At 54.0% G+C, this 24906-nt stretch overlaps 1 protein-coding gene across 3 annotated transcripts in view; it reads left to right on the top strand.

Moving 5' to 3' along the window:
- The window catches only part of TOGARAM2 (TOG array regulator of axonemal microtubules 2), a 69633-nt gene that overhangs the window by 14486 nt on the left and 30241 nt on the right, over window positions 1-24906 (top strand). For 2 of the 3 annotated variants that reach the window (XR_006703699.1, XM_045447284.1), the window contains exons 2-10: window positions 2734-2858; window positions 3257-3889; window positions 9658-9798; window positions 14314-14453; window positions 16371-16484; window positions 18120-18395; window positions 20078-20289; window positions 21134-21324; window positions 24257-24303. Coding sequence is in view for 2 of the 3 variants with exons in the window: in XM_045447284.1 (XP_045303240.1) it covers window positions 14426-14453; window positions 16371-16484; window positions 18120-18395; window positions 20078-20289; window positions 21134-21324; window positions 24257-24303 (868 nt within the window). In the remaining variant the exon portion in view is untranslated. Of the gene's footprint in view, window positions 1-2733; window positions 2859-3256; window positions 3890-9657; window positions 9799-14297; window positions 14454-16370; window positions 16485-18119; window positions 18396-20077; window positions 20290-21133; window positions 21325-24256; window positions 24304-24906 lie in introns of all 3 variants that reach the window. The other variant, XM_045447285.1, reaches the window with a different exon arrangement.

Here is a 24906-nt window from a genome sequence, read left to right as displayed (position 1 = left end):
TGTGTTCGGGGAACTCACAGAACGGTGGGGGACACCCCTACGGAGTCATAAGTTCACCAGAGACTCAGTGAGATGACAGGAAACATAGGGAGCGGCCGGAGACAGCCTCCTGCTCAAATTGGGTGGTTGGAGGGGTTCACACAGGGGTGGGCAGGATGCTGAGAAACGGGGGAAGCTCTGGGGCTGACTGGTCATTCTGGGCACCTGGACCACCCCTGGGCTTGAAGGGATTACTTATAGGACTGCAGAAATGTAGCCGGCTGCCTGTCAGGAGCCGTGACCTTCTAGTGAGGGGCACAGCCAGCCCAGCACGACTGCGCAGGGCCGGCCGAAGCAGGGGGAATAGGACCCTGGCGCCCCCTCCCGTCTCCCACTGGCCAAACCCAAGGGAGCCAGAAGGCAGGGAGCCTGGAGTGAAGGGGGAGAGAGGACCCTAGGGGGAGTGGGAGATATCCTGCACCCAGACTTGCTGGCAGGAGGGGAAGCTTCTCCCAGGAAGGGTGCTGGAACTCTTTAGCAGTTTCCTGGTCCTTATGTAAAAAAGTCCTGCACACCAGGCAGCTGAGAAGAGTGACAATTTATCAGCTCATCGTGCTGGAGCCCAGAAGTCCAAAATCAAGCTGTTGGCAGGGCCAGGTCCCCCCTGAAGGTGCTGGGGAAGGATGCTCCAGGCTTGCTTCCGGCTTTTGGTCGTTGGTTGGTTGTGGCAGCCTAACTCCAAACTTCCCACGGCATTCTGTGTGTGTGTGTGTGTGTGTGTGTGTGTGTGTGTGCATGCGTGCATGCCTGCGAGCGTGTGTGTATATATACATGTGTGTGCATGTGTGTGAGTGTGTGTATGCATGTGTGTATGTGCTCCTGCATGCATGTGTGTATATATACGTGTGTGTATGCACGTGTGTATATGTGTGTATGCACATGTGTATGTGTGTGAGTGTGTGCATACATGTGTGTATGTGTGTGTGCACATGTGTGGGCGCCTGTGTGGGCATGTGTGTGCTATGCAGGGGGAGCTATTAAACAGAACCAAGAGTCCTGAGAGCCACGTGTTTGGGGATCTTTCAGGTGGCTTAGATGACGTTGAGATCTGGGGTCTCCTCCCTCACCCCCTTCACCTGTGCCCCGTAGGTTCCCACCCCTGGAACTCCTCTGCCTGTGCCCTGGAGACTCTTCTATCAGGAGTCCATCCAGGCTTTGTGGGGCTTGGTGCTTAAACAATTTGGGAGCTTCATTAAGAAAGAAGGCAAAATTAGATCTGAAGGTATTTATTAAGGATGATAAAAGAAATCACAACAAAGTACTGGGGCAGGGGATTCAAGTCCCTTTCTTCTGGGATCTCTTCAGACGAGTGACCAGAAAGCTTCCACAGGGCAGCCTGCCACCATGCCTCCACTCGCCCATCAGGGCAACTCTCCTGGCTCCTAGGGCCCCAGGCTGGGAGTCCAGCAGCTTCAGTAGCTCCCACCCCTGCTGGTGCCTGGCCAGCTCCTTACCCTTTGGCTTCAGGTTGACACCACATCTCATGGCCCCCAGGCTCACTCTCATCACGTGGTCATAGTAACCGTGAGCGTGTGACTCACCGAGTGCCTGTTCCTTGCCAACCAGCGCGAGTGCTTTCCGAGGGTCCAACACACCAGGAGGGCAGAGCTGTGCTCCTCCCTGCTTGGCACGTGGGGAAACTGGGGCTCTGAGAGCTTGTTTCTTGTCCAAGGTGACGCGGTGGCTGGGGTCAGATCCAGTCTGCCTCCAGGGCTCTGTAGGCATGCAGTGGGGGTCTCTCTCCATCACTCGGCTCCCAAGGGCAAACCGTAGTCTCCCCTATTTCCAACATCTGGCAGAGAGGGGGGCGAAGCAGTCCTCAGGAGATACTTATGCTCAACTGTCCAGCGGGGTCAGGTTGGAGAGCAAGAGGCACAGGAAGAGACATGGTGGAAGGAAGACAGGATGGGGGCCAGGTTGGAGGAGCTTGTCGGAGGCGGTGCTAGGTGTGACCTTTTCCCAAGGACACTGGGAGTCACGAGGGGTGTCCAGCTGGGATGTCCAATGGGGTGACCATTGGATCTGTATTTTGGAAGGTCTGACTCTCAGGCTGTGATGTGAGGATGGGTTTGCGGGGAGTCACCCACCTGCCCTCTCCCAGCAGAGCTCAGGGACGTGGAGGCCAGGCTCGTCCTGTCCCCACCCTGTCTGGCATCGCCACTGATGATTCACTCTCACTTACAAGTTATGAAACACGGGCCAGGGCTTGCCTTGCTGGGCTTCAGTTTTCCCATCTGTAAACTCGGGTTTCTTCACGCCTACCTCGCAGGGGGAATCCACTGCAAAGCACTCAGGAGCCTCTTCCTGCTGCTGGCTGCCACTGGTCCTGGTTGGGAGGAAGAACCTCCTTCCTGGGGCCTCTGCTAAAGGGAGCTCAGGAGCTCAGCTCACCGTGCCACCTTGCCCCCTGAGGGGCTGTGGATGGGAGCAGCCTCCCCGTGGAGCGCAGTGGGCCTGTGGGGTTCTGGCACGGGGCTGGTGCCTGCCATGGGGGATCTCCTCAGTGCTTATGGGCTGGCCCTCCTGGGCCCCTCGTGAAGCGTGGTTAATGAAAGCTGCTCCTTCCAGGGCCTCGGGAGAGGCCCCCACGGGCCTGCCCTCAGTGGTGTCTCAGAGAAGAGGAAAGAACCCAGGAAAGTGCTGGAAAGGCCAGGAGAGGTTTCAATCAGTAAACCCCGGGCACGTTTGATTCAGTCAGCAGGGCCTCCGGAGGTGTGAACAACCTCCCGCCAGCTCTCCTGCCCTGTGTTACGTACGCCTGCCTGTTTTCTCTGTAAAGACCCTCAGGGATCTGCCTAGAAAACTTCATAGCATCTTGGGTGAGTGGCTCTTTGCAGGGCTGCGTGAAGTCAATGAAGCCTCTGGCTCCCTCTGCCCCCACCCTGTGCCCCTTGGATGGTGAGGGTTAGAAGTGGGTAGGGTGAGGGGAGGGAGCAATTTTCATTCAAGGTAGGGCAATGTGAGCCTGGTGTTTCCATCCAAGGGCAAGGGCCCAGTGAGGAAGCATGCATGGGCTACTCAAGTTCACATTTTCCGAAAGCTGGGGCAGTGGGATCTGGCTTGAAGAGGAGGCCACAGGCTTCCTGGTATGGGTGTGTTTCTGGGGAAGGGCGCTAACTGAGGTGGGGGGCCTATGATGGGCTGGACGTAATCATAGTCTGTTACATGCCCATTGTGGCTACCCTATCAAGTCAGTATTGTTACCCCCATTTTATAGATGAGGAGACAGAAGGTGAGGAAGGTTACGGACTGGCCAGAGGTCACACAGCTGGAAGAAGCAGGATCGGGATTCACAGCCAGTTCCGCCTCTTGCCAAGGCCTGGATGCTCACACGACCTGCCCTTCTGCGCCTAGAAACAGCTTGAGAGCTGAACCGGAATTGGGCCCACAGGCCACTACAGCAAAACCAGGGGTTCCTTGCCAGCGGTGTCCCAGCCCCAAGCCTGCCATGCATTCCCCTGCTGTGGTCACAACCCAGCGGGGCCCGGCTCTCTCTCTCCGGCAGCCCCCACAGGACAGGTTGGCCACTTGGGAGTGCCCAGTGCCCGGCTGGGCCCCAGGGGAAATGAGGCCAAGGGGAAATGTCTCCTGGCTCCTTCTCTCCCTCTTGCAGGAGCTGCGGGCTCCTTCAGAGCAGCGGTTGCTATGCAGCCTTGTTTATTCAAGGAGAGCGTGGTAGAGGCCGGCAGCGCACCAGCAGCAGGGCCAGGGGCCTGTCCTCTAGCCTGGGGCTGGCCAGGCGTGGGGCCGCCTCATCCTTGCCCCCCTGGACTCCTGGGCTGCCTCGTCCGTGGAGAGACCACAGAGCCTGGGCTTCTTCAGTGACTGGGGTTGGCCTCTGCGTGGAAAGGTGAGGAGGGGATGTGTGGGGGAAGGGGGTGGGGGATGGGTCAGCCCGCCAGGAGTCCTTGGAGGGGTGTTGAGGACCTGACCTGGAGCCAGGACAAAGGGCACCGATGGATAGAGGCTGTGGGACTGTGGGGGCGGTCCCTTCCTCTCTCTGGAGCCTGCTGCTCTTTGAGCCTGCGAGCCAAGAAACAGGGCTGCCCTTTCCTGCTGGCCATGGCCGCTGGCAGAGCTCCCCGTTTGGGGGTAAGCCCCACTCCCTGGGGCTGCCGAGAGTGAAGGTGCCAAAGGGATAAGGAAGGCTCTGTGTTAGGGGCTACCTCTCCAGGACAAAGGCCCACATTGGCCGGGGACCTTGAGGAGCACAAGAAGGGACTGTATGGCCAGTGCTCTGTGGGTGCAGTGCTAAGGGGGTCACAGAGCACAGGGGCACCCAGTCCCACCAGCAGGGATGTGTAGGGCTGTAACCAAACCGGTCCTTTTTGTTTTTTAAAGTTTATTTATTCTGAGAGAGAGAGAGACTGTGTGTGTGAGTACACAAGCAGGGGAAGGGCAGAGAAAGAGGGAGAGAGAGAGAATCCCAAGCAGGCTCTGTACTGCAGAGCCCAAAGTGGGGCTTGATCTCATGAACCCCGAGATCATGACCTGAGCCAAAGTGAAGAGTCAGAGGCTTGGGGTGCCTGGGGGGCTCACTTGGTTGAGATCTGACTCTTGATTTCAGCTCAGGTCATGATCCCAGGACTGTGGGATCAAGCCCTCCTTGGGCTCCACACTGAGCATGGAGCCTGCTTGGGAATCTCTCTCTTCCTCTGCCCCTCTCCCCTGCTTGTGCTGCCTCTCTCTTTAAAATGAAAAATAAAAATAAAAAAGGACCTACCTCAGGGTCACCTGTTGTCCTCAGGGCCACCTCACAGGCACCTGACTGCTCACCTGCATGGATGCTTGGAAACTTATTGCTTGTTGCATACTCAACCTCTTGTCAACAGAAAGATGTATAAAACTCATGAATTGTTTAAGGTAGAATTATAGGGGAGGCAGCGTGGCTCAGTCAGTTGAGAGTCTGACTCTTGATTACGACTCAGGTCATGATCTCATGGTCGTGGGATTGAGCCCCGTGTTGGGCTCCGTGCTGAGTGTGGATCCTGCTTAGGATTCTCTCTCGCTCTCTACTCCTGCCCCACTCGTGCTCTCTCTCTCTCTCTCTCTCTCAAAAAAAAAAAAAAAAAAAAAGAAAGAAAAGAAAATGTTTTTTAAGTAGAATTTGTGAATGTGTAGCCACTACTGCCCAAGTCGGGAAATAGATGCCCACTTAGGCAGCCTCCCGAAGCCTCCCCCACAGGCCCCTTCCTTATGGAAGCCACCTCCCTTCCCCTTCTGCTAGGGTTAACTGTATTCTCATTTCCCCTGGCTTTTCCATAAAGTTTCACCATCTTTGTGTGCATGTCTAGGGTGTTTAATTTGGTCTTCTTTTGAACTTCATAGAAACAGAATGGCACCCTATGGAATCTTCTGTGCCTGGCTGGCTTCTTTCAGTAAACATGACACCGTGGGGCCACCCAGGGCGTTGAGGGGAGTAGTAGTTTGTTCGTTTTCATTGCCGTGGAATATTCCACGGCATGAATACCCATAACTCTTTTCTCCAGTTTCCTGTTGGGCATTGAGATTGTTTCCACATTTTGGCCATTGGCAAATCAGAGCTGCTGTGGACGTTCTCATATTTCTTTCTTGGTTCACACATGTGAGGTTTTCTCTAGGGCAGGTGCCGAGGAGCAGACTTGCGGGGCATAGGGCTTGCACATCTTTAGTACCTAAGCCAGGCTGCTTCTCTCCATGCCCGTGCTCGTGTCCCCCTCGCCAGTTGTGCATCAGAGCTCCGGCCACTCTTGGTCTCACCAACACTTGGTGTCGTCCATCCAGAGGCTTAGTTGTTGGCGATCTTGGCCGACTGACACAAGTGTTCTGACTGACTAGCACTTCTCTGGTCAGGAATTGGGACTTGCTTTGCCGCTTTCTTACTCCCCACTTTCCTCTCTCTGGGGGAGGCCCCTTTCCCCTGGTCTCCTTGCTCAGCATCGTGCTGTTTCCCAGCCTCCTCCGTTGTTCTCTCTGCTCTCCAGGCCCGTCTGTCCCTAGACTAGACGGGCCTCCAGGGCAGCGATCTGGAAGTCTGATACTTCCACCGTGTCTGTGCTTCAAAACCTCTGGTTTTGGGCCCAACTTGCATCCCTTCTTGGGCCTTGGCTTTCCTTTCAATAAAAAGGACAGAAGAACATGGCCCTCCACAGAAGCCATCTCAGTTTCCCAGGCAAAACCTGGCACACGTTCTGGAGAGGCACCTGTAAGATTCGAGCTTTTGGTCAAGCAGAGTCCGCTTTCTCCCGGGGCCGTTGGAAAAGGACAGAGCTGGTGGTCTGAAGCCTGCTGAGCTTCTTACGGGGAGACCTTTGTCAAGAGCCACTTCCTGGAATGTGACAGACATTTAGACACTGGGCATGGCCAACACAAGCTTGCCGAGATGCTGAGTGGAAGAGGTGTTTATTTCTTCTCAGCCCTTTCTGGTCCTCTCGTACCTGTAAGTGCTCACAGACTGTGGTTTGATGACTGGAGCTCCAACTACTGGGCGGGGGTCCCTGAGCCGGGAAACCTTGCAGAGAGCCTTCCTGGGGTAGTGGACCAGGCCACTTTGCATAAGACTTCAGCACTAGGATCAAGCTCTTGGACGACTCACACCTTGATGGGGGAGGTTTCAGGGTGGGAGGGCAGAAGGTTCCGAGTCTCAGCCAGTGGCTGTGTAACTTCAGGCACGATTGACACGGTGGCACCCAGCCCCACTAGGAAACGTAGTCCTCCTCAGGAACCCCTTGTCCTGGCTCTGATCAGGCACCGCAGTCCGAGGCACTGCACCAACCATTTTGGGGAGGCCTCGGGGGGAGGGTGGAGGAGGAAGCTGAGGACCTTGTCAGCTGGTGGCCAGTGTGATGCCTGCAGGGATATGACCCCTGGGTAGGCTTAGGCTCTTGCCGGCCCTGGGTGTGTCATACAGCCAGACCCCACATTAACCCCTTATTTGCCAGCCAGGAGACTAGATTACCTTCGAGGTCACTTACAGCTCACAGTTTAGTGACAGGAGAAGCAGATGAAGGCACCCCTTGTCCACACAAGGTGAAGCTTCATTGAATTACTAGCATGTGTTCTGATCTCTAATTTATATTAGCATCAAGATGATACACAAAAGTGGGGCAGGCTCAGAAGGTTTTGAATTTTGTAAATTTATGGATATATTACACACCCTTTCCACTAGGGCCACCACTTGCACATACAATGCCTTTGTGTGAGTTAGAAAAAGACATCTCTTTATCAAGACACTTTACTTCTATTTGTCAGAGAAGGGCAATAAATGTGCAAATTTGTGGTGACTGCAGTGTGAATGGGGTCCCCTTAATTGTGATGCCTTGTGAAGTGCCCAACCTGAACAACCACACAGGGCAGCCCTGCTTGCCCTCTACTGTCATTGTCTTCCAAACACAGCTTAAATAAAACTTTTTCTCACCCATAGGCTTTCCCATGTCTTCTAGACCAATGATTCATATCAGAATTCCTGGGAGGTGGGGGCTGTTGTGAATGTCACAGCCCTAGATATAAATGCAGCTCTCCCCTTCCACCCTCTGTTTCCCCTCACCCCCAACACACACAGTAAACTATTGGAAGGCAACCTTCCTTAGCTGCATTAGCAATAAAAATGGCTGAGAAGTTCTCTTGACCATGAGATCCACACTGTCCCGGAAAGTCATTAAGACACGGGCACTAAGTAGCTGCCTCCTTAACAGACTCTGTTCTGGTGAGAAGGGATCTCTTGGAGCATTTCCCAGCAAGGTGATAGATACTTGAGCTGCTCTTCTAAGTGTCCTGCCCCAGCCTGTCTGCTGCCTCCTGCTTACCCCAGAAAACTTAGGCGATGAAGGACATCCACCAGGTGGCACCTCCATTTTGCCACCCAGCCTCAGCCAGGCCACCGTAGCTTCGTGCCCCAGAAACTTTCAAACAGGGCATTTTCCCCTCTTCTTGCGCATCTTAACACGCACACTAAAATAGTTATTAAACCATAGTATCAGTAGCCACTGTTTGTTGAATACTTGCTTAGGGGCCGGACAGTATGAAATGCTTTTCATATTTTATCGAATACTCTCAGTAACCTTGTGAGACAGGTGTTACTCTTTTCCTTTTGCAGTGAAACAGGAGCTCAGAGGGGTTAGTAATGTGTTGTATGTGAAGTCTTGTAACTAGCAGGGGAAGGAATCTAACACAGGGCTGTTGACTCCTGAGTGCGCGCTGTGAAATACCATGTTCTTCTGTCTCCAGGAGCAGAGATTGTCAGCCCTGAGGCCTTCACTTCCCTCGATGCAACTACTTAACCTTTCTGAGCCTCCGTCTTCTTATGTACAAAACGAGGACAATAGTATCTGCCTTGTTGCTCTATTTCAAAAGTTAAATGGCGTGATATTTGCCAGCACCTAGCTCAGCGCCTGGTGCATAACAACATGGAACTGAGAAATGTTAGTCTCCTTCCCTTGTTTCTTCTCAATGAGACTGTCTGTGAAGATGTGCTTTCATGTTGATTTCTCCATTCTTGCATGCTGCAAACGGTTATGGAGCTCTTATTATGTGCCAGGCGCTGTGTTTGGCACTTTGTCTGCATTTCTCTACATTCCTGTGGGCCTGCTAGCTGATGCACCTGCTACTGTCTTGAGACAGAGGGTTACAGGAGTACTGACCCCCCCGATCCCATTACGGCAGGGAGGTGGCATCTGTAATCAGTGGGTTTAGCTTCAAAGCTGGTGAAGGGGCCCGGGGAAGGGGGCACTTATGGCGGACTGGGGGGGGCACGTCATCTGTGAGCTGCCTTCCTGCTGGCCCACGTGCCAGTCACGTCTGGAGGCAGGAGCCTGAGTGGGAGCACTTGGGCACTCCTGGTGTGTCTGCTGGGTGCAGGGATCAGTCTCCTGGTTTTGGTGGAGGTGGCTCCTGGGGCTACAAACCTCAGGAGTCATATATTGTCATTTCTCTCCTCAAAAAGTCTTTTTCTTTTTTTTTTTTTTTTAAATTTTTTTTTTCAACGTTTTTTTTTTATTTATTTTTGGGACAGAGAGAGAGACAGAGCATGAACGGGGGAGGGGCAGAGAGAGAGGGAGACACAGAATCGGAAACAGGCTCCAGGCTCTGAGCGTCAGCCCAGAGCCTGATGCGGGGCTCGAACTCACGGACCGCGAGATCGTGACCTGGCTGAAGTCGGACGCTTAACCGACTGCGCCACCCAGGTGCCCCTCAAAAAGTCTTTTTCTAAAAAAAAATGTTTATTTTATTTTTTGAGACAGAGAGAGACACAGCATGAGCAGGGAAGGGGCAGAGAGAGAGGGAGACACAGAATGTGAAGCAGGCTCCAGGCTCTGAGCGGTCAGCACAGAGCCCGACGTGGGGCTCGAACTCACAAACTATGAGATTGTGACCTGAGCTGAAGTCGGATGCTTAACCGACTGAGCCACCCAGGCGCCCCTCTCCTCAAAAAGTCTTTAGAGTTCCCTTTACCGGCAGAGCAAGCCCCGACTCTGACAGAATGCTGCAGGTCCCCACATATCAGCCCTCATCTGCCTTCCCAGCCCCAGGCCCTCCTGCCAAATCCCACACTCACAGTCCGTTCCTCCATGTTTCGGCTCAGACTGTCTTCTCGGCCTGGGAGGCCTTTTCCCTCCGCGTCTGAACCCTGTCTCCTTCCAGGCCCGACAAGGATGCTGCTTTCCTGTGGAGGATGTCCAGGCGCCTAGTCAGACAGCACTGCTGGTCTCCCATGTGCCCATCTCTGCCCGGGACCCACCCCTGGCGTCGTGGTGGGTGTGAATTCACAGCACAGCATCCCAGGTGAGAATGGCGGGAGGGCCAGGCTGGGCTAGTTGGAGCCACTGTCTCTACAGACACGGGTGTCTCCTCCACCTGAGGGGCCCATGCGTCACCTGGGTCTGTCTTGTAAGGACAGAGGGCTGACCCATCATAAATATATTAAAACATTTTTTTTAATATTTATTTCTTTTTTTGAGAGAGACAGAATGTGAGTTGGGGGGTGGGTAGAGAGAGAGAGGGAGACAGAATCTGAAGCATGCTCCAGGCTCTGAGCTGTCAGCACAGAGTGCGACACGGGGCTCAAACTTACGAACGGTGAGATCATGACCTGAGCTGAAGTTGGATGCTTAACCTACTGAGCCACCCAGGCACCCCCGTCATAACTTTAAAGAGGGCTTATGGGCAGGGGAAGGGAAAGGAAGAGGTCACACCTGATGCTACTGACCATCTACCAGCAATGGTGCTGAATTACTTTTGCACATTACTTCCCTTAATCCTGACAGAACCTTTTGGTAGGACGTTTTTTCAGATGAAGAAACCAAAGCTCAGAGGAATTAAGGAACTTTCCCAAGTTAATATGAGAGGGGCAAGGGTCAGTTACCAAGTTAACCCAGCTGTGTCTTGCCTCAAGGCCAAAGATCTAGGTGTCCCAACGTGGGCTTTCAGGAGCATACTAGGGTAGGGGTGTGGGCTGGGAGGGGTGCCTGTCTGAGGCCTCTCTGCAGAGAGAGAATGTTTCGGTGGGGGACATTTTGGGGTTCCAAACCTAGGTTTGTTTGCTCTGCCGTCTTTCCCTTACTCCCTTTCTCTACCCACCGTGACATTTGACACCACTGTTCCCACCCAGCATGTCTGAGGAGGTGAGAACTCTGACTTATCAGAACCCGTGTCTCTCAGAGGTCTCTAAAAGGAGGAGTGGGTAGTGTCACAGCCACACGAAGGAAGCTGCACATACAGTAGCCCCTGGAAGAGGGGGCAGGAGGGGCTGCATCTTAGGATCGGGGGCCCATCCCCTCCCAGGCCTCTCTGCTCTGACCCCTCCTCAGAGCCTCTGCCTTGCCCTCCTGTCTAAGTAAGCGCTCTTACTTAGCCGGGCTCTGCCCAGCTCCCTTGGGAGCAAAGTGGACGTGGAATGGGGCACGGGCTCCCTGCAGGCTGTGCAAAGCACAGGGGTGATTGGGATTTTGTCCCTGGGGCTGACATTCTTTACTGGGCCAGTCTTTGCTTTGTTTCCTTTCCACTTGAAACCTGAGTCCCTTCTGCCACCTTTCTTCATTCCTGTGGTGCCAGTCACCATGGAACCTCTGTAGCCATAGCTTTAGTGGAAAGAGCAGACAACGGTCAGTTACCTTGGGCCACTCCATTCCATGAGGTGGAAAACTGAGATTGAGGGTGGAGGAGTCAGCCATCTTGGGCAATCCAGAGCCTCAGGGAGTGAGGACAGAATCCTGGTCCCCAGAACCCATTGGCTCTTAGCCCTTTAGGTCAGGGGTTGGCTGTTCCAATAAGGAATAGTCACTCCTTGGTGCCCAGAACAGAACAGTGCAAGGTGCAAATGTGGGCTCAGTGAATTGTATCTTGGTCAGGGGCTAAGTACGGTCCAGGCTAAACCCCAAAGCTTTGTCTACATTTGAGCTGGAATTTCGGATCTTGGTTTTTACAGTTTGCAAATGGATTTTTAAGTTCCCACCAGGTCATGGGTCTACATGATTTTCCCAGAGAGGGGCCACCCATTGTTCTCACCTAAGACATAAGACATGGTTGTTTGTCCATATGCAGCTGTGGCCACCTCCCCTTGAGCAGGAAATCCTGCATGTAGACCCTGAGAGCCTAAGGGGTCATATGTGTAGATACAGGCAGGGGCAGGCCTACGAGGGGGTCTGCCTGCTGGGGTGCCCTGGCAAGCTATGACGTGGATGCAGGTTTCCTTTCTGTACTGCGGGTGTCCCTCCGGGCACAGAGCAATGTCGGCTGTCTTGGCCAATGGCCGTTCTGCCCGCTGAGGAGCTTGTGGCGAGTGGGGAGGGGACTGTCTGGTTCAGAAGGCCCTTTGCAGTAGAGCTGGCCACTGAAACTTTTCTCATCTGTAGTCTCAGGCAGCTCCAAATCTTTTCTTTAGCTTCTTAGTGAGTGATCCCTTTGGGGAAACTGAGGCAGCAATAACCACCTTGACAGCATAAGGTGAGAAACAGGGCTGAGATCCCCTTAGACAGTGAATCTGGGGGCACCAGGGTGGCTCAGTAGGTTGAGCTTCTGACTCTTGATTTCGTCTCAGGCCATGATCTCATGGTTTGTGAGTTCAAGCCCTGCATTGGGCTCTGCACTGACAGTGAGGAACCTGCTTGGGATTTTCTCTCTCTCTCTCTCTGCCCTTCACCTGTTCACATGTGTTCTCCTCTCCCTCTCTCAAAATCAATAAACTTAAAAAAAAAAAAAAAGGGGCGCCTGGGTGGCGCAGTCGGTTAAGCGTCCGACTTCAGCCAGGTCACGATCTCGCGGTCCGTGGGTTCGAGCCCCGCGTCGGGCTCTAGGCTGATGGCTCAGAGCCTGGAGCCTGTTTCCGATTCTGTGTCTCCCTCTCTCTCTGCCCCTCCCCCGTTCATGCTCTGTCTCTCTCTGTCCCAAAAATAAATGTTGAAAAAAAAAATTAAAAAAAAAAAAAAAAAGTGAATCTGAACTACAGCCCAGTGGTTCTCAATCCTGTTTGAACATCAAAATCACTCAGGAGTTAAGAAAAAGAAACCAAACAGATCCCTGTGGGCTGCTCCCTAGAAGACTAATTCAGCAGGAGCCGGAGGTGGGGCCTTGGAATCTGTCATTTTATCAGTTCCCCGGCGATTCTGATTTGCAGCCAAGGTCGAGAACAAGGGCTGCAGCTAAATACCACTTTTCTGCTTATAATTCATGAAGAAAGCCTCTCCTCTGGTTAGATATGGCAGCAGGAGTCTGTGGGGCCTGCGGCTCTCACTGTCCCCAAAGCCTGGGCTCTAGCTTATTTTCTTTAATTCAGTTGCGGATGGTCTATCCCCGTCTGGAACATTCCTGCCGGGCTTTGCTGGAAGCAGCCGCCTTGCCAATCTCTTGAGTGTGCCTCTTTGCCGGCTGACTGGGGCAAGGGGCAGGGTGTTGAGACCAACGTCCACCACATTGCTTGGGAGAAATGCTGCACCTCACGTACATTCTCAGCTGTGTGTCACTACCTTGTGGCCAGATGCTTATCTTAGTAGTCAGCAGAGGTAGGTCAGGGAGTTGCGAGGAAAATGCTCCTCAGAACTTGAGGACATAAGCAATGAGACCAGGCAGAGGCTGGGCTGGAACCTCTGTTTGGGCCAGAAGCGTTGCTAGGAGCTGCCATGCCCTCTGGGGCCTGAGTGGGGACGGTGGCAGGCTGGCTTCCAGACGGGAGGCTGGTTTTCTCACTTCCTGAGTTGGGATTTGCTGCTCAGCAAAAGGAAGCTGGCCCTGCATCTTGCCCTGTTCCCAGATGATATCTTGAGGGAGTTACTCCAGAGTGCAGATTGGGACATATGGCCTTTACCCCAGATTTTATCACTGATCAGCCCTGGCCATCCACCTCACTGCCTGTCAGGGTAGAAATGGGTCGGTCACCTTTTGCTCAGCAAAGACTATAAACTTGTGTAAAGTGGCAGAGTCTCTGGTGAGACCCTTGTCCCATGGAAAGAGAATGAAGTTAGGTCAAGACAAGAGCTGACAACACCCCAGAGTTTGAGGGCTGAGGAAGAGGCCTGAAGTAGTCAAGCAGTTGGCCACAGGACAATGAAATGACTCTCTGACAGAAGTTTGGCTTGGTCAGTGAGGTGAGATTGAGGGCCAAGAACTTCATGCAGATGGAGATTGGCACATCCTGAGAGAAAACTAGAGAGCTGGTTCTGGGAGACCCCGCCAGACGTCTGAGGGACGGGCAGAGTCATAAATCTCGACATTTGTTGTGAGGGCAGCTGGCGGAGAAAATGAGTTTTTGAAGAAAATAGAAACTAATGGAGAAAGAGAGCATCAGACTCTGCCTTGATAAATTCTACCTTCCCCAGAGACCCTAAGGTGTCCCTGTCAAAGCCACAAGTGAATCCAGGTTAGTGGGTTTTGGTGACACTCTTCATAGCCAACTTTGGTCACAGTCTTGTGGCCTTGGCAGTTGGAATGTTGCAAGCGTCTAAGAGAGTCAGAATGTCAGAAAAGAGGTGTCCTTTCGTTCAGCAGCAGATTTCTTCAGTATAAGAATATTTCAATTCCTGATGGGCTTCCTGCAAAGTGGTTTAAAAAGTGTGCTATTTGGGGGTACCTGGGTGGCTCAGTCGGTTACGTGTCTGATTCTTGACTTCGGCTCAGGTCATGATCTCACAGTTTGTGAGATTGAGCCCCAGATCAGACTCTGCACTGACACCATGGAGCCTACTTGGAATTCTCTCTCTCTCTCTCTCTCTCTCTCTCTCTCAAAATAAATAACCATTTAAAAAAAAATGTTTGTAAAAACGTTTGTTATTTGTTCTCACTTCACTCAGCCGCTCCCTACCATAGGTCTCTGGATGTTACAAGCTGTGGACCTCTGGATCCCCAAGGACTGCATTCACGGCCCAGGAAGTAGCGGCTGCCTCTGGACAACCTCCCAGGCACCTTCACTGATAGGGGCATGGGCACCCGTGATGCTGTCCCCCCAGGTACGGGGCTGCACTCTGCCTGGGAGATGTAGCCAGGCAGGTGGCCATGCCTTCCTGCCCTTGCCCAAGGCTCTCTGCCGGCTGTGCTGGCTCTCCATACTCAGCTTCTTGTCTGGGGCCTCCCTAGCCTGGGGAAAGGCTCGGAGTATTCTAGAAACTTGTCTGGGCTTTGCCTCCACTCTGTGCTGGTGGGCTGGCTGAGGAGATGACCTGTTTTGTGGAGGGAGCACATGGATGGCCAGAGGACATGTGGCTGGGCCTCAGGGTGTCTCTGTCTCCTCAGACGACAGGGCAGGATAATGGGAACAGTGTGCCCAGCTCAGCGTCAAGAGATGGGGTTCCAGACCTACTGAATGAGCCTCAGTTTCCTTTGGAGGGTGAAGGGATCTATAGGTCCTGCCATGGGTGGAAGGGGTGCTGGTGAGGTGGAGAGCTGCTTTTCCCTCGGGAGGGGGGGTTGGAGCAGGGGCGCTGTGATGACTTGAGAGGAGTGTAGAGAACCCCAGAATGTCAGAGTAGTTCAGGAAATAGGTCATGACCTAGGGGCAGAGCACCCTGGGACTTTGCTATATTAATGAGAAAACAAATGCGTAATTTAGTGCCACCTTCAGATCCTGTTGGACATTGGATTCTCGTGGGGAAGTGGGAAGTCCTGAAAACTTAAGAAAAACCTAGAAATCTAGAAATAGAATGAAGATGTGACTATGTGAATCCATAGTCCTTTCTAACTCCTTTGTTTTACCAACCTGGGGACTGAGACTTAGGTTAACTTATTTCCTCAAGGTCACACAGCAGACAGAAGCAGGAAGGGAACAGACGCCCGACTCCCGGTCCTGTGACCTTCCACCCTGGGGGTGGGTATGCTGGGTTGTGGTGGGTTAGGGCCCCCTGGATGGTCCTGAGATGTGCCTAGGAGGAGTCATGGAGGCATAGGACTAATGATTCAGCTTGCGGACATTTAAGCTCCTCCTGCGTGCAGGTCCTCAAAAGATGAATAGGACATGATCCCTGTGCCTGAGTGCGGCAGGGCTGGGAGGGGAGAGGCAAAGAGAGGGGAAGGTAAGATGGGGCATGCCTGGGCTACTGTGGGGGCACAGAGGGGAGGCGAGGCTTCTCAAAGTACTGCGTGCTCAGTTGAGGCTCCCCCTCCTCGCTTCCTGTGTCTCTGCTCAGGGCCCCTCTCCTTGGGCTCCCAATCCCACACTGTCACTGCTTGTTACTCATTGTCTCCCCCACCTGCCTTCGGGCCTTGCCCAGGACTGTATCACCAGGGACTGGGGGACAGAGTCCCTGACAGACAGCGTTTGATGAATATCCTCAGTAGGGATCAATCAAATCAACTTGCTCAGTTGGGGAGGTTTAGGAGAAGATGCAGGGTCAGTGCAGGATGAGGTGCTGGAGGACTCCCAGGGGAGGGTTGTTGAGCAGGTAATTGGATGCTCTGCCCTGCCACTGTGGGGAGAGGTCAGGGCCAAAGCCACAGGTCAGGAGGTTACCGCATGAGGGTGACAATTAAAGGCGTGGCGGTGAGGAGAAGCTCATGAAAGCAGCTAGTGTGAGATGTGCAGTGGACAGAGGCAGGGCAGGGGTGTGGAGGAGGGGAGCCCTGAAGGAGGCTAAGAAGGTATGGAGTGGTTGGGTGGGGCTGGGGAGCTGGAGCAAAGCTGGATGGAGAAGACAGGTGAGTGTGAGAAGTGGGGATCCAGGGCTGGGAAGAGTGGGGTGGTGGGCTTTGGTGGGGATCGTGGTACCGCGGCCGGCTGGGGGTGGGGTGGCGGGCCCCCCTTTGTGGACCAGGCTCTGGTTTGGGGGAAGGGCCACAGAGACCCCCAGGGGCAGAGTGCTCCGACAGTCTGTTCCCCAGTCCTGGACTCGGTGCACGCTAAGGTGACGCTCTTCCCATGCTTCTGTCCCCAGCCAAGGTTCTGGCCCCAGTGGCCGTGTACCGTGGGAGTGTCCCTCGGACCAGTGCCGGGCCCCGCGCACTTCCGGGCGGAAGCAGTGACTCCAGGCTTCGGACTTATGGAGAAGGTGAGGTTGGGGGACTTGGCCTGCTGACTCGGTCACACCAGATGGCCTTCCAGTGCCCTGAGTGGCCTCTCTGGGGACTTGGGGCAGAGAACTGGAGTTCCACCAGCAGCTGCCTGATGAGGACCAGTGACCAGAGAGCAGGGCGTGGGCCTCATCCTGGAGAGAGGACAGGAGTTTGTTTGGATGTCTGGCTGTGTCCTCCAGCTACTGGCAGAGGCTGTCTTTACTGTGGTCCCTGCTGCAGATGCCCCTTGGCTTTAGGTGGATCCTTTAATTCTGTGCTTCTGAGGATGAGGTGCACAGAGGGGGGTCCACAGGAACAAGGAAGTGGGGATCTCAGCATGTCCCTCACTCTCCTCAGGACCCAAGGAGAACCCATGAGCCCCGGAAAGACCGGGTCCGCTGTCCCCTGGGTGGGCATTCAGCATGCAGGGTGGTGGTGGGGAGGTGAACACCTCTAGAGGGACAGAAGCTGGAGCAGTGATTTTCAGGACACTCATTCAGATTCCTGGCCATTTCCTGCTCTAACTTCCAGCTGCAGACCCCCCTTCTCTGCAGAGCTCCAGTCCCAGGGTTCTAGATGGAAAGCTAGCTTGTTCCGGTTACCTGCCCTCTTTTAGGCTAGTCCCCTCGCATGCCTGTGGCTGGCACCGACTTCAGCTTTTGCTGGGTCTGGTGCTGTCCAGTATCTGTGGCTTCTGTGGGTCTCGTGGCTTATGTCAAGGCACTCCAACGTTTATTTATTTTTGGGACAGAGAGAGACAGAGCATGAACGGGGGAGGGTCAGAGAGAGAGGGAGACACAGAATCGGAAACAGGCTCCAGGCTCCGAGCCATCAGCCCAGAGCCCGACGCGAAGGCACTCCAAAAAATTGTTCTGTGTGGGGCAGAGATTCCAAAAGCTGGTCTCTGTTTGTTCTCCCTGTCCCTTCCACGGTCTAAGCTCCTTCAGGGCCCAGTTCAGACATCACCGCTTCGTGAAGGTTTTCCAGACCCCTCTCCTCCTCCTCTACACACACAAAGCATTTTATTGATACCACCCTTATGGCACATATCACATTTTACCTTGTAATGAACCCATTTGGGGACAAATCTTATTTCTGTGATAGATTGCAAGTCTTTCAGTGATAAAGCTGTGCCTCACACATCTCTGTGCCTCCACTGCCTGGACAGTGCTTGGCAAATACTAGACGCTCGCTGAATGTTTGTTGGGTGAGTCGTTGGATAACCTGGAGTCTGCACGGAAGCACGATCTGTCCTGAGTCACCTCAACTTCTCTTTTCAATCTGCATTTGGTATCGTCAGGTATATCGAGTGCATTGGTTGGGATCCTGGAGATTGCCGGATGGTGGTCCCTGGGCAGAAGGCCAACCCTAAGTATTTGTGGCCTCACATCTGTGCTGTGAAAGGGCTGTGTAGCGAGTCCCCTTTTCTTCTCTCGAGTAGCTCATGACCCAGGTCTTCACAGGTACTGTTGGATGAATGAACTGACCCAAGGAGTGACAGTAACATTGAATGATCGGAAGCACGGGACAAGTCCTGACTGTTCCAAGGAAGCAGCACCAAAGGTTTTGCTGGTGCCTGGTGCCGCCTTGGGCTCTGTGTGCCAAGCCTCTCCTGCTTCTATCTCCCCCAGCCTCCCTCCAGCCAGCTCCGAGGGTCCTGCAAGAGCAGCCGTTGCAGCCCTTGAGTGGACAAGTGGACCCCGGCAACCTCAAGCTGGATGCCCCTCCAAAGGGATGGCAGGCCAGGAATGGCCACCCCAGGAACATTGCTGCCTTATCTCTGGGGCCCAACCACCCGGCACCCTTTTTGGAGTCTGAGGCCAACAGTGTGGCCCGGGACACCACCCAGATCAAGGACAAGCTCAAGAAAAGGAGGCTCTCAGAGGGCTTGGCATCATCTTCCCAAGGTGAGCCCCGGGCCCTGCCCACCTGCCACCCACCCACCCTGAGGCCAGGGACACCAGGCTACCTGGCTGTGAGGATCAGTAGGTATCTAGCTGGCAGCCGGGTTCTCTCCAAGCTGCTCAGGGTGAACCCACCAAGAGCCCTGTCAGCCATCTACCGGGGAATGCCTGGGCCCTGCAGCGGTCTCCCAACTAACTTCCCCATTCTCTCCCTTGCCTCCTTCTAGTCTTCTCTCCAGAGGCATCCTTTTAATTAATTAATTAACTAATTTCCAAGTCATACAGCTTCTGGAATTGCCAGACCAGTGACTCTCTCCCTGAGAGGTCTGAAGTCTTTTTTCTAGACGTGTCATGTCTTTTCACAAAGGTCTAGTGGAGGAGAAAAAGAACAGGAGCTGTGCAATGTGCAGATAGGAAATGATCTTGATTGATCAGGTCCCTTGGCAAGTGTGGCGGGACAGGGATCTCTGGTACCCTGAGTGGGGCTGGGGCTGCCCTCACCACTCTGAGTTGGGGCTGCATTGGCCTCTCTGCACCACTGCCCAGGTGGGGCCCAAGGTGGGCATGCTGGTGGTGACGTCCCCACCTGGGTTGTGACCCCTCCTCACCTCCCTCACCGCACCAAACTGATGATAGGGCAGGGCGGAGCCGGGCTGGGCAGGGTTGCGGAGAAGATATTTTGACTTGGATGTTTTGATGCAACTACTTTGGAACAAGGAGCTGGAACAAGATGGCCCTCGAAAGTTCAGTGCTAAGTATTTTCACCACCGCCAAAAAATTTGCAAAGACCATCCTGAGCTCCTTACTGTAGGGATGGCAGGGGGTGGGGCAAAGCGCAGTGAAGATGTCTGCCGGACGTATGAGTTACTAATAACAGAGCTGCAAGTGTGGTGGTCTGCTTTTAGACTAGGTCAGGGTGCCCCTGTGTCAGAACAGCTCCGCTTCCACATCATTAGCTGAAAAGGAAGGGGAAACAGAAGTAAGTTATGGGCCAGGTACTTTCTTGGCATTTTATGTAAGTTACGTCACTGAATGTTTGGACAACCCCGTGATGTTACTACTTTCATCTTACAGAAGAGCAAATGGGGAGTCAGAGATGTACCCAAGGTCACACAGCTTCTAGCCAGGACGGGACCCCACTCTCCTCACCCCTAGTCTAGTAGTGGTAGATTTCCCTTCCTGCCTAGCCTGCCTCTGAATTTTGTTTTATTAAAAAAAAATGTTTATTTATGTATTTTGAGAGAGAGAGGGAGAGAGAGAGAGGGAGGGAGAACACATGCAAGCTGGGAAGGGGCAGAGAGAGAGAGAGAGAGAGAGAGAGAGAGAGAAGAGAGAATCCCAAGCAGGCTCCTCACTGTCAGCACAGAGCCCAAAGTTGGGCTTGAACTCACAAACTGTGAGATCATGACCTGAGCTGAAATCAAGAGTTGGACACTTAACTGACTGAGCCACCCAGGCACCCCTGCCTCTGAATTTTAAATAGGTGACTTGGGCCCTTTCTACCAAATTTCATAGGAGGGGGAGCAGGCCCTCTGCACCGTCGGCTTGCTCGGCCTGGTGGCGGGGCGGGCCGGGGTGGATCTCCTTCTGTCCCCGGCCTGGCCTTCCATCCCTGCTGCCAGTATCTGACCTGCCCCCCAGCCCATGCTCCCGGGACTAACTTATTCCTCATCCTTATCCCGCAGTCTCTCTGGATCCTGTGGGAGGCCCCAGAGGAGTTCCTCTGAGGAGCTTCATCCCCCGGGCCACCTCTCAGAGGCTGCTGACGGTGCCCAAGCCGATGCCCCCCATCCAGAGCATCCCCACCACCCCTGAGGCTGGCGGAGCCAAGGAGAATGGCCTGGATCTGCCTGGGAGCAGCCAGGGTCCCCAGGAGCTGAGACCCGGAGCCCAGGAGGTGAGGTGATCCAACTGCTCTGAGTTTTACCTCTCGGTCCTTCTGCCTTTCTTTCCATTCTTTACTACCCCTGGTTCCTGAGCCTCTAGCTTCTCAGACAGTGTCTGAGGGGCCGCCCTCAAGGATGGGGCTCTGGGTCCTCATTTCATCTTTCTGGCAGCATCCCAAACCTTCATGGCCGGCCTGTGAGCTTTGGCTGGCTGCCCCAGAGCTGTGTGACCACCAGTCCTACGGTTGGTGGTCCCTAGGCCTTCTCTGGTCTATATGTTCCAGAATTCCTCATGCTTCTGACCCTCCCTGTTATAGGCTGAGGGGCAAGAAGGCTGGGCTAAAACTTAGGAGACTTGGTCTATATGTTCCAGAATTCCTCATGCTCCTGACCCTCCCCATTATAGGCTGAGGGGCAAGAAGGCTGGGCTAAAATTCAGGAGACTTGGGCTCTGGTTTCCACTCTGCCCCTCACGAGCTGTGTGACCTTGGGCCAGTCACCCTTCTCTCTGGGTCTGTTTTGCATATCTATAAAAAGGAGGTACTGGACCAGATGTTCTTGAAGACTGCTTTCAGCATTGATGTTCTAGGATTTCCTCAAATGACAAGAAGAGAAAAATAAATAACAAAAAGGAAGTAGGGATGAGGGGGACCCCTGGCCAGTCTCCTGTCTTGGAGTGGTAAGGAAGTGCTGAGCTTTCTGGGGAGTTCTAGGGGTGTGTGGCTGCAGAGAGAAACCAGAGGACACTTCCCAGCACTGCCTGCCACCCCACGTGGCTCCTGACAAAAGGGACGGCCCTGTATGAGGGGCCTGGGATGTGAGCATCCAGACCCTTCCCCCAACCTCCATTCTCAGGTGCAGATCTCCAGGCACTACCTGCACTGCAAGGATGAGAAGATGCACAAGTCACTGGGGGGTCTTGTGATCCCGCCCATCCCAAAGGCCGGGGTGCCCGCTGGGACCCCCTCCGGTGCACCTGGCTCCCTTCCCCGCCTCCTGCCTCCAGGCCAGGATGTCCTCACGGGCCTGAGGGTCCCCCGCACACGGTAAGCTGCTCTAAGTCACAACTGCCTTGTAGTCCTCTCTCCGATCCCTCCAAGATCCACTGAACCTCCACGCCAGCGCAGGTCTGGGGCACCCGGGGTGTGAAGGGCCTGGCTCTCCCATGAGCCACAGACCTGAGGAGGCCAAGGCGAGCTGGGTGGTCTGGGCTTAGGAGACAATGTCTCAGCCTCCGTCTTCCACCAGTTTCTTATCTGTGGCTGCTGTGGTGATGAATAAAATACAAGCTGTATTCATGGTAGCATATATTTTCTTCATTAATGGATGCTAAAATTACAAGCTTTATCATGTGTGTGTGTATGGAAGCAGGAGGGAGAGGTCCATAAAATTTTAGATTTTACAAGGGGTCTTCAGACTCGAAAATGTTTGGGAACTGATGGGGTAGAGGGTTGCTGTGTTGTTAATGAGTCCACATTTATGGCTCATAAGTGGGACAGACGGATCTCTTCAGATGGCCTAGAACATCTCCATGGGCAGGTCAGACTAATGTCAGAGCAAGTGTGTGTGTGTGTGTGTGTGTGTGTGTGTGCGTGTGCGCATGTGCACACGCGTGAGAGAGACAGAGACAGTGGCAGAGACAGAGAGACAAGAGTGAGAGGGAGAAAGGCCTCATTTCCTGCATAGCTTTGGGGCATGCTGTACTGAATTTTCCCATTTCTCTCATGCCTCCTCACCTCTCCATCTCCCATGCTGCCTTCCCTTCTGTCTGTATACATGTCTGCCTCCTTCTCAACCCTGGAGGAGTGTGGGCCTGCTCCTGGATTGGAGCTCCATCGACCTCTACTTCCTCACATTAGGCCCCTCCTCCTTTCTGCTCAAACATCTACTCCTTCCTTCCCTCAAAGCCGTTCCTGGTGGCTGGAAGGACTTTCTAGCCCCAGACCAGTGACCTTTACTCCCATCTCATTGCTCCTGACTTCACATCATGTGGGGCGTTGATGTCCTTGGAGTTTTCTCCTTCCTTGCCTTCCTGACTTTGAAACCCGCTTCTTGACCTTCTGTGACAAGACCTTCCAGGCAATCTCCTCTGTGCTCTCCTTTGTCTGTCTCTTAAACATGGCCATTCCTGAAGCTTGTTCCCAGCCCTTTGTACCCATCTCCTCGTTCTCCCCTGGAGGAGTCCTGTCTGTGCCGGCAGCTTCCAGGGATGGGTGTCTTCCTCATGCCCTGCTCGGCCTTGAGGTCTCCCTCGAGTCGAGCTCTGGATTTCCATCCTCCTGTTGGGCAACTCCAGTCTTGTCATGTCAGAGAGAGGGAGGCTGTGCCCCCGTCCCGACCACACGGATGGGGCACCTCATGTTTCCCCAAACTGCCTCCCTCCCATGACCTCCCGATGTCCACTGAGGTGCAGGCCTTCTCTTGCTTCTGCCTTTCTTCTCAGTTTTCACTCACTGGCTCCCTCTTGAGCTCCCTGACAGCTCTTAGACTGGCTCCTGGCCCCCCTGGGCTCTGCATCCTAATCTATTCTCATCCACCGCCCTCTGTACCTTTCTTCCACACGATCCACATTTTTTGACTTCCTGTGCCAGCAGCCTAAAGTCGACTCTCCTTGGTCTGACATTCAAGCAGGCCCCCTGTGCTGCTCTGCAGGAACCTTCCCACCCCCAGACCCTCCAGAGCCCCGGGCGGCGCCTCCCCAACCCTAACACCAGCCTTTCACTCTGCTTTCAGAGCCTACTGTCCTTTAATCCCCGGTTCCATGCCTCTCCTTGTGCTAGTCTTCCCTGCCCTCCTCCAGGAGGCGATGGGGAAAGGGCGTCCTCTGCTCTGTCCACACAGCAACCAGCCCACGGACTGCCTGACCACATCCCCTCCACTGATTGTTCAACTTTTATTTAAACCTCATACCTATTCTTTAACTGGGAGCACTACAGGGCAGAGGCCATATCCAGAAACCTCTGCAGCTTCCATGGTGCCAAGCTTGGTCCCTGGCATGGATTATACACACACACGATAAATATCTGCTCATTTGCTGTCTAGTTATAGCATGGATTTTTCTCCATTAACTCTGTGAGGTTAGCAAATAGGTGGGAAGGAGCCTCCATTACCATTTCTTTCATTCATTTGCTTTTTCATCCATCCATCCATGCATTTGTTTACTTAGCTAAGAGCTAGTAAGCACCTACTATGTGCCATGTGCTGTGGAAACAAAGCCAAACAAGACAGTCTCTGTGCTCTAGGAGCTCACGAGAGAGATTTACTAGTAACCTACTGAATCGAGGTCTAGTGAGGTAAGAACTAAGGTAGAAGGCTGCCCTTGGTTCTGGGGAGCCCAGTGGAAATTGATCTCGATTAGGCTAGGAAGCCTTCTTGGAGGAGGTGAGGCCTGAGCTGAGCTTTGAGGGCTGAAGGAGAGTTTGGGAGATGAAGAGGGAGAGATGGAGATGTTCACGGAACTGGCAGGGGTGTGCATGGCAGCACCGGTGTTTGTATGACACGAGCGGGTGAGGTTAGCAGGGTGGCGGGGCCCTGTGTGCGCAAGTGAGGACGGTGAGCTTTAGCCTGGAGAATGAGGTGCTGCTGAAGGCCTTTCGGTGTGGAAGTGCCATGAGATCTGAGTTAGAAAGGCCACTTTGACGACCACAGAGGGCGGTGCACACTGAGGCAGAGGCTGCTACGGGCAGTGCGGGGAGAAGCCGTGGGCGCCTGGCAGGGCAGAGGCAGTGGTCTGCGGTGTCTGGACCCAGCCCGGCCTGATGTGGTCTCCCGGTCAGCCTGCCCTTGACTTTGCAGATGGAGTTACATCTCCTGCAGCTTTGAACTCCTAGCCAAGAGCCTCTTTACAGAGCCGCCCACAGCCCCCCCACTGTGTGCCCCGTCCCGCCCACTGCCCCATCCCGGGGCTACCGGACCCCTCACAGCAGGGGCTCCTTCTTGCCATCTCTCATAGTGTTTTTTCTTCCCCGTTCTTTTAAGATTGGTTCGGGAGAGTGGGCCTCGGGAGAAGACCCCTAAATCTCTGGGTATGTACCCCCCCCCCTGCGCACTCCCACTTGCTATCTATTCAACTCCCTGCCTCCTGGACCGGGTGTGGAGGCAGAACTGGGGTTCGAGTAGGCCTGAGCACACTCAGACCCGAACCCCTCATTTCACGGATGGAGAAGCTGAAGTCACCGGCGGTGCCGCTTTGGGGACCAGTGGCCCTGTGCTATGCCCGGCATGTGGACCCACACCAGCTCATGAGCCAGCTGAGAGGGAAGGTGCAGACCCTGTGTGACAGAGGAGTGCATGCTCCGAGACTCTGCAAGCTGGGTTTTGTCCTCAGTCTCGGCATGGAGGTCTCAGTCCTGGCTTATCTGCAGGCGGGTCCACATGGCTCCAGAGACGGAGCTTCTGACACGAGGGGCTGCCTCTGCACGGTTTTGAGCAAGTGGAGGAGAATACTCCTCACCAGACCGAGTGAGAAATTAAACCACATCCTGTGAACCCCTTAGTCAGCTGGCCCCAGAAGGTTTCAGCATCAGGGGAATACGGCCAACTGGGTGGCCAGTGAGAGGCCAAGGCGCAGAGAGGCTTCAGAAGAGGGAGCAGGAAGCTCTCTAGCCTCACTCTGTGACCTCACTCTG

Source organism: Leopardus geoffroyi, chromosome A3 (genome assembly GCF_018350155.1).
Source record: "Leopardus geoffroyi isolate Oge1 chromosome A3, O.geoffroyi_Oge1_pat1.0, whole genome shotgun sequence".
In the NCBI taxonomy this organism is placed as follows: Eukaryota; Metazoa; Chordata; class Mammalia; order Carnivora; family Felidae; genus Leopardus; species Leopardus geoffroyi.
This window is presented reverse-complemented; position numbering and strand designations above follow the sequence as displayed.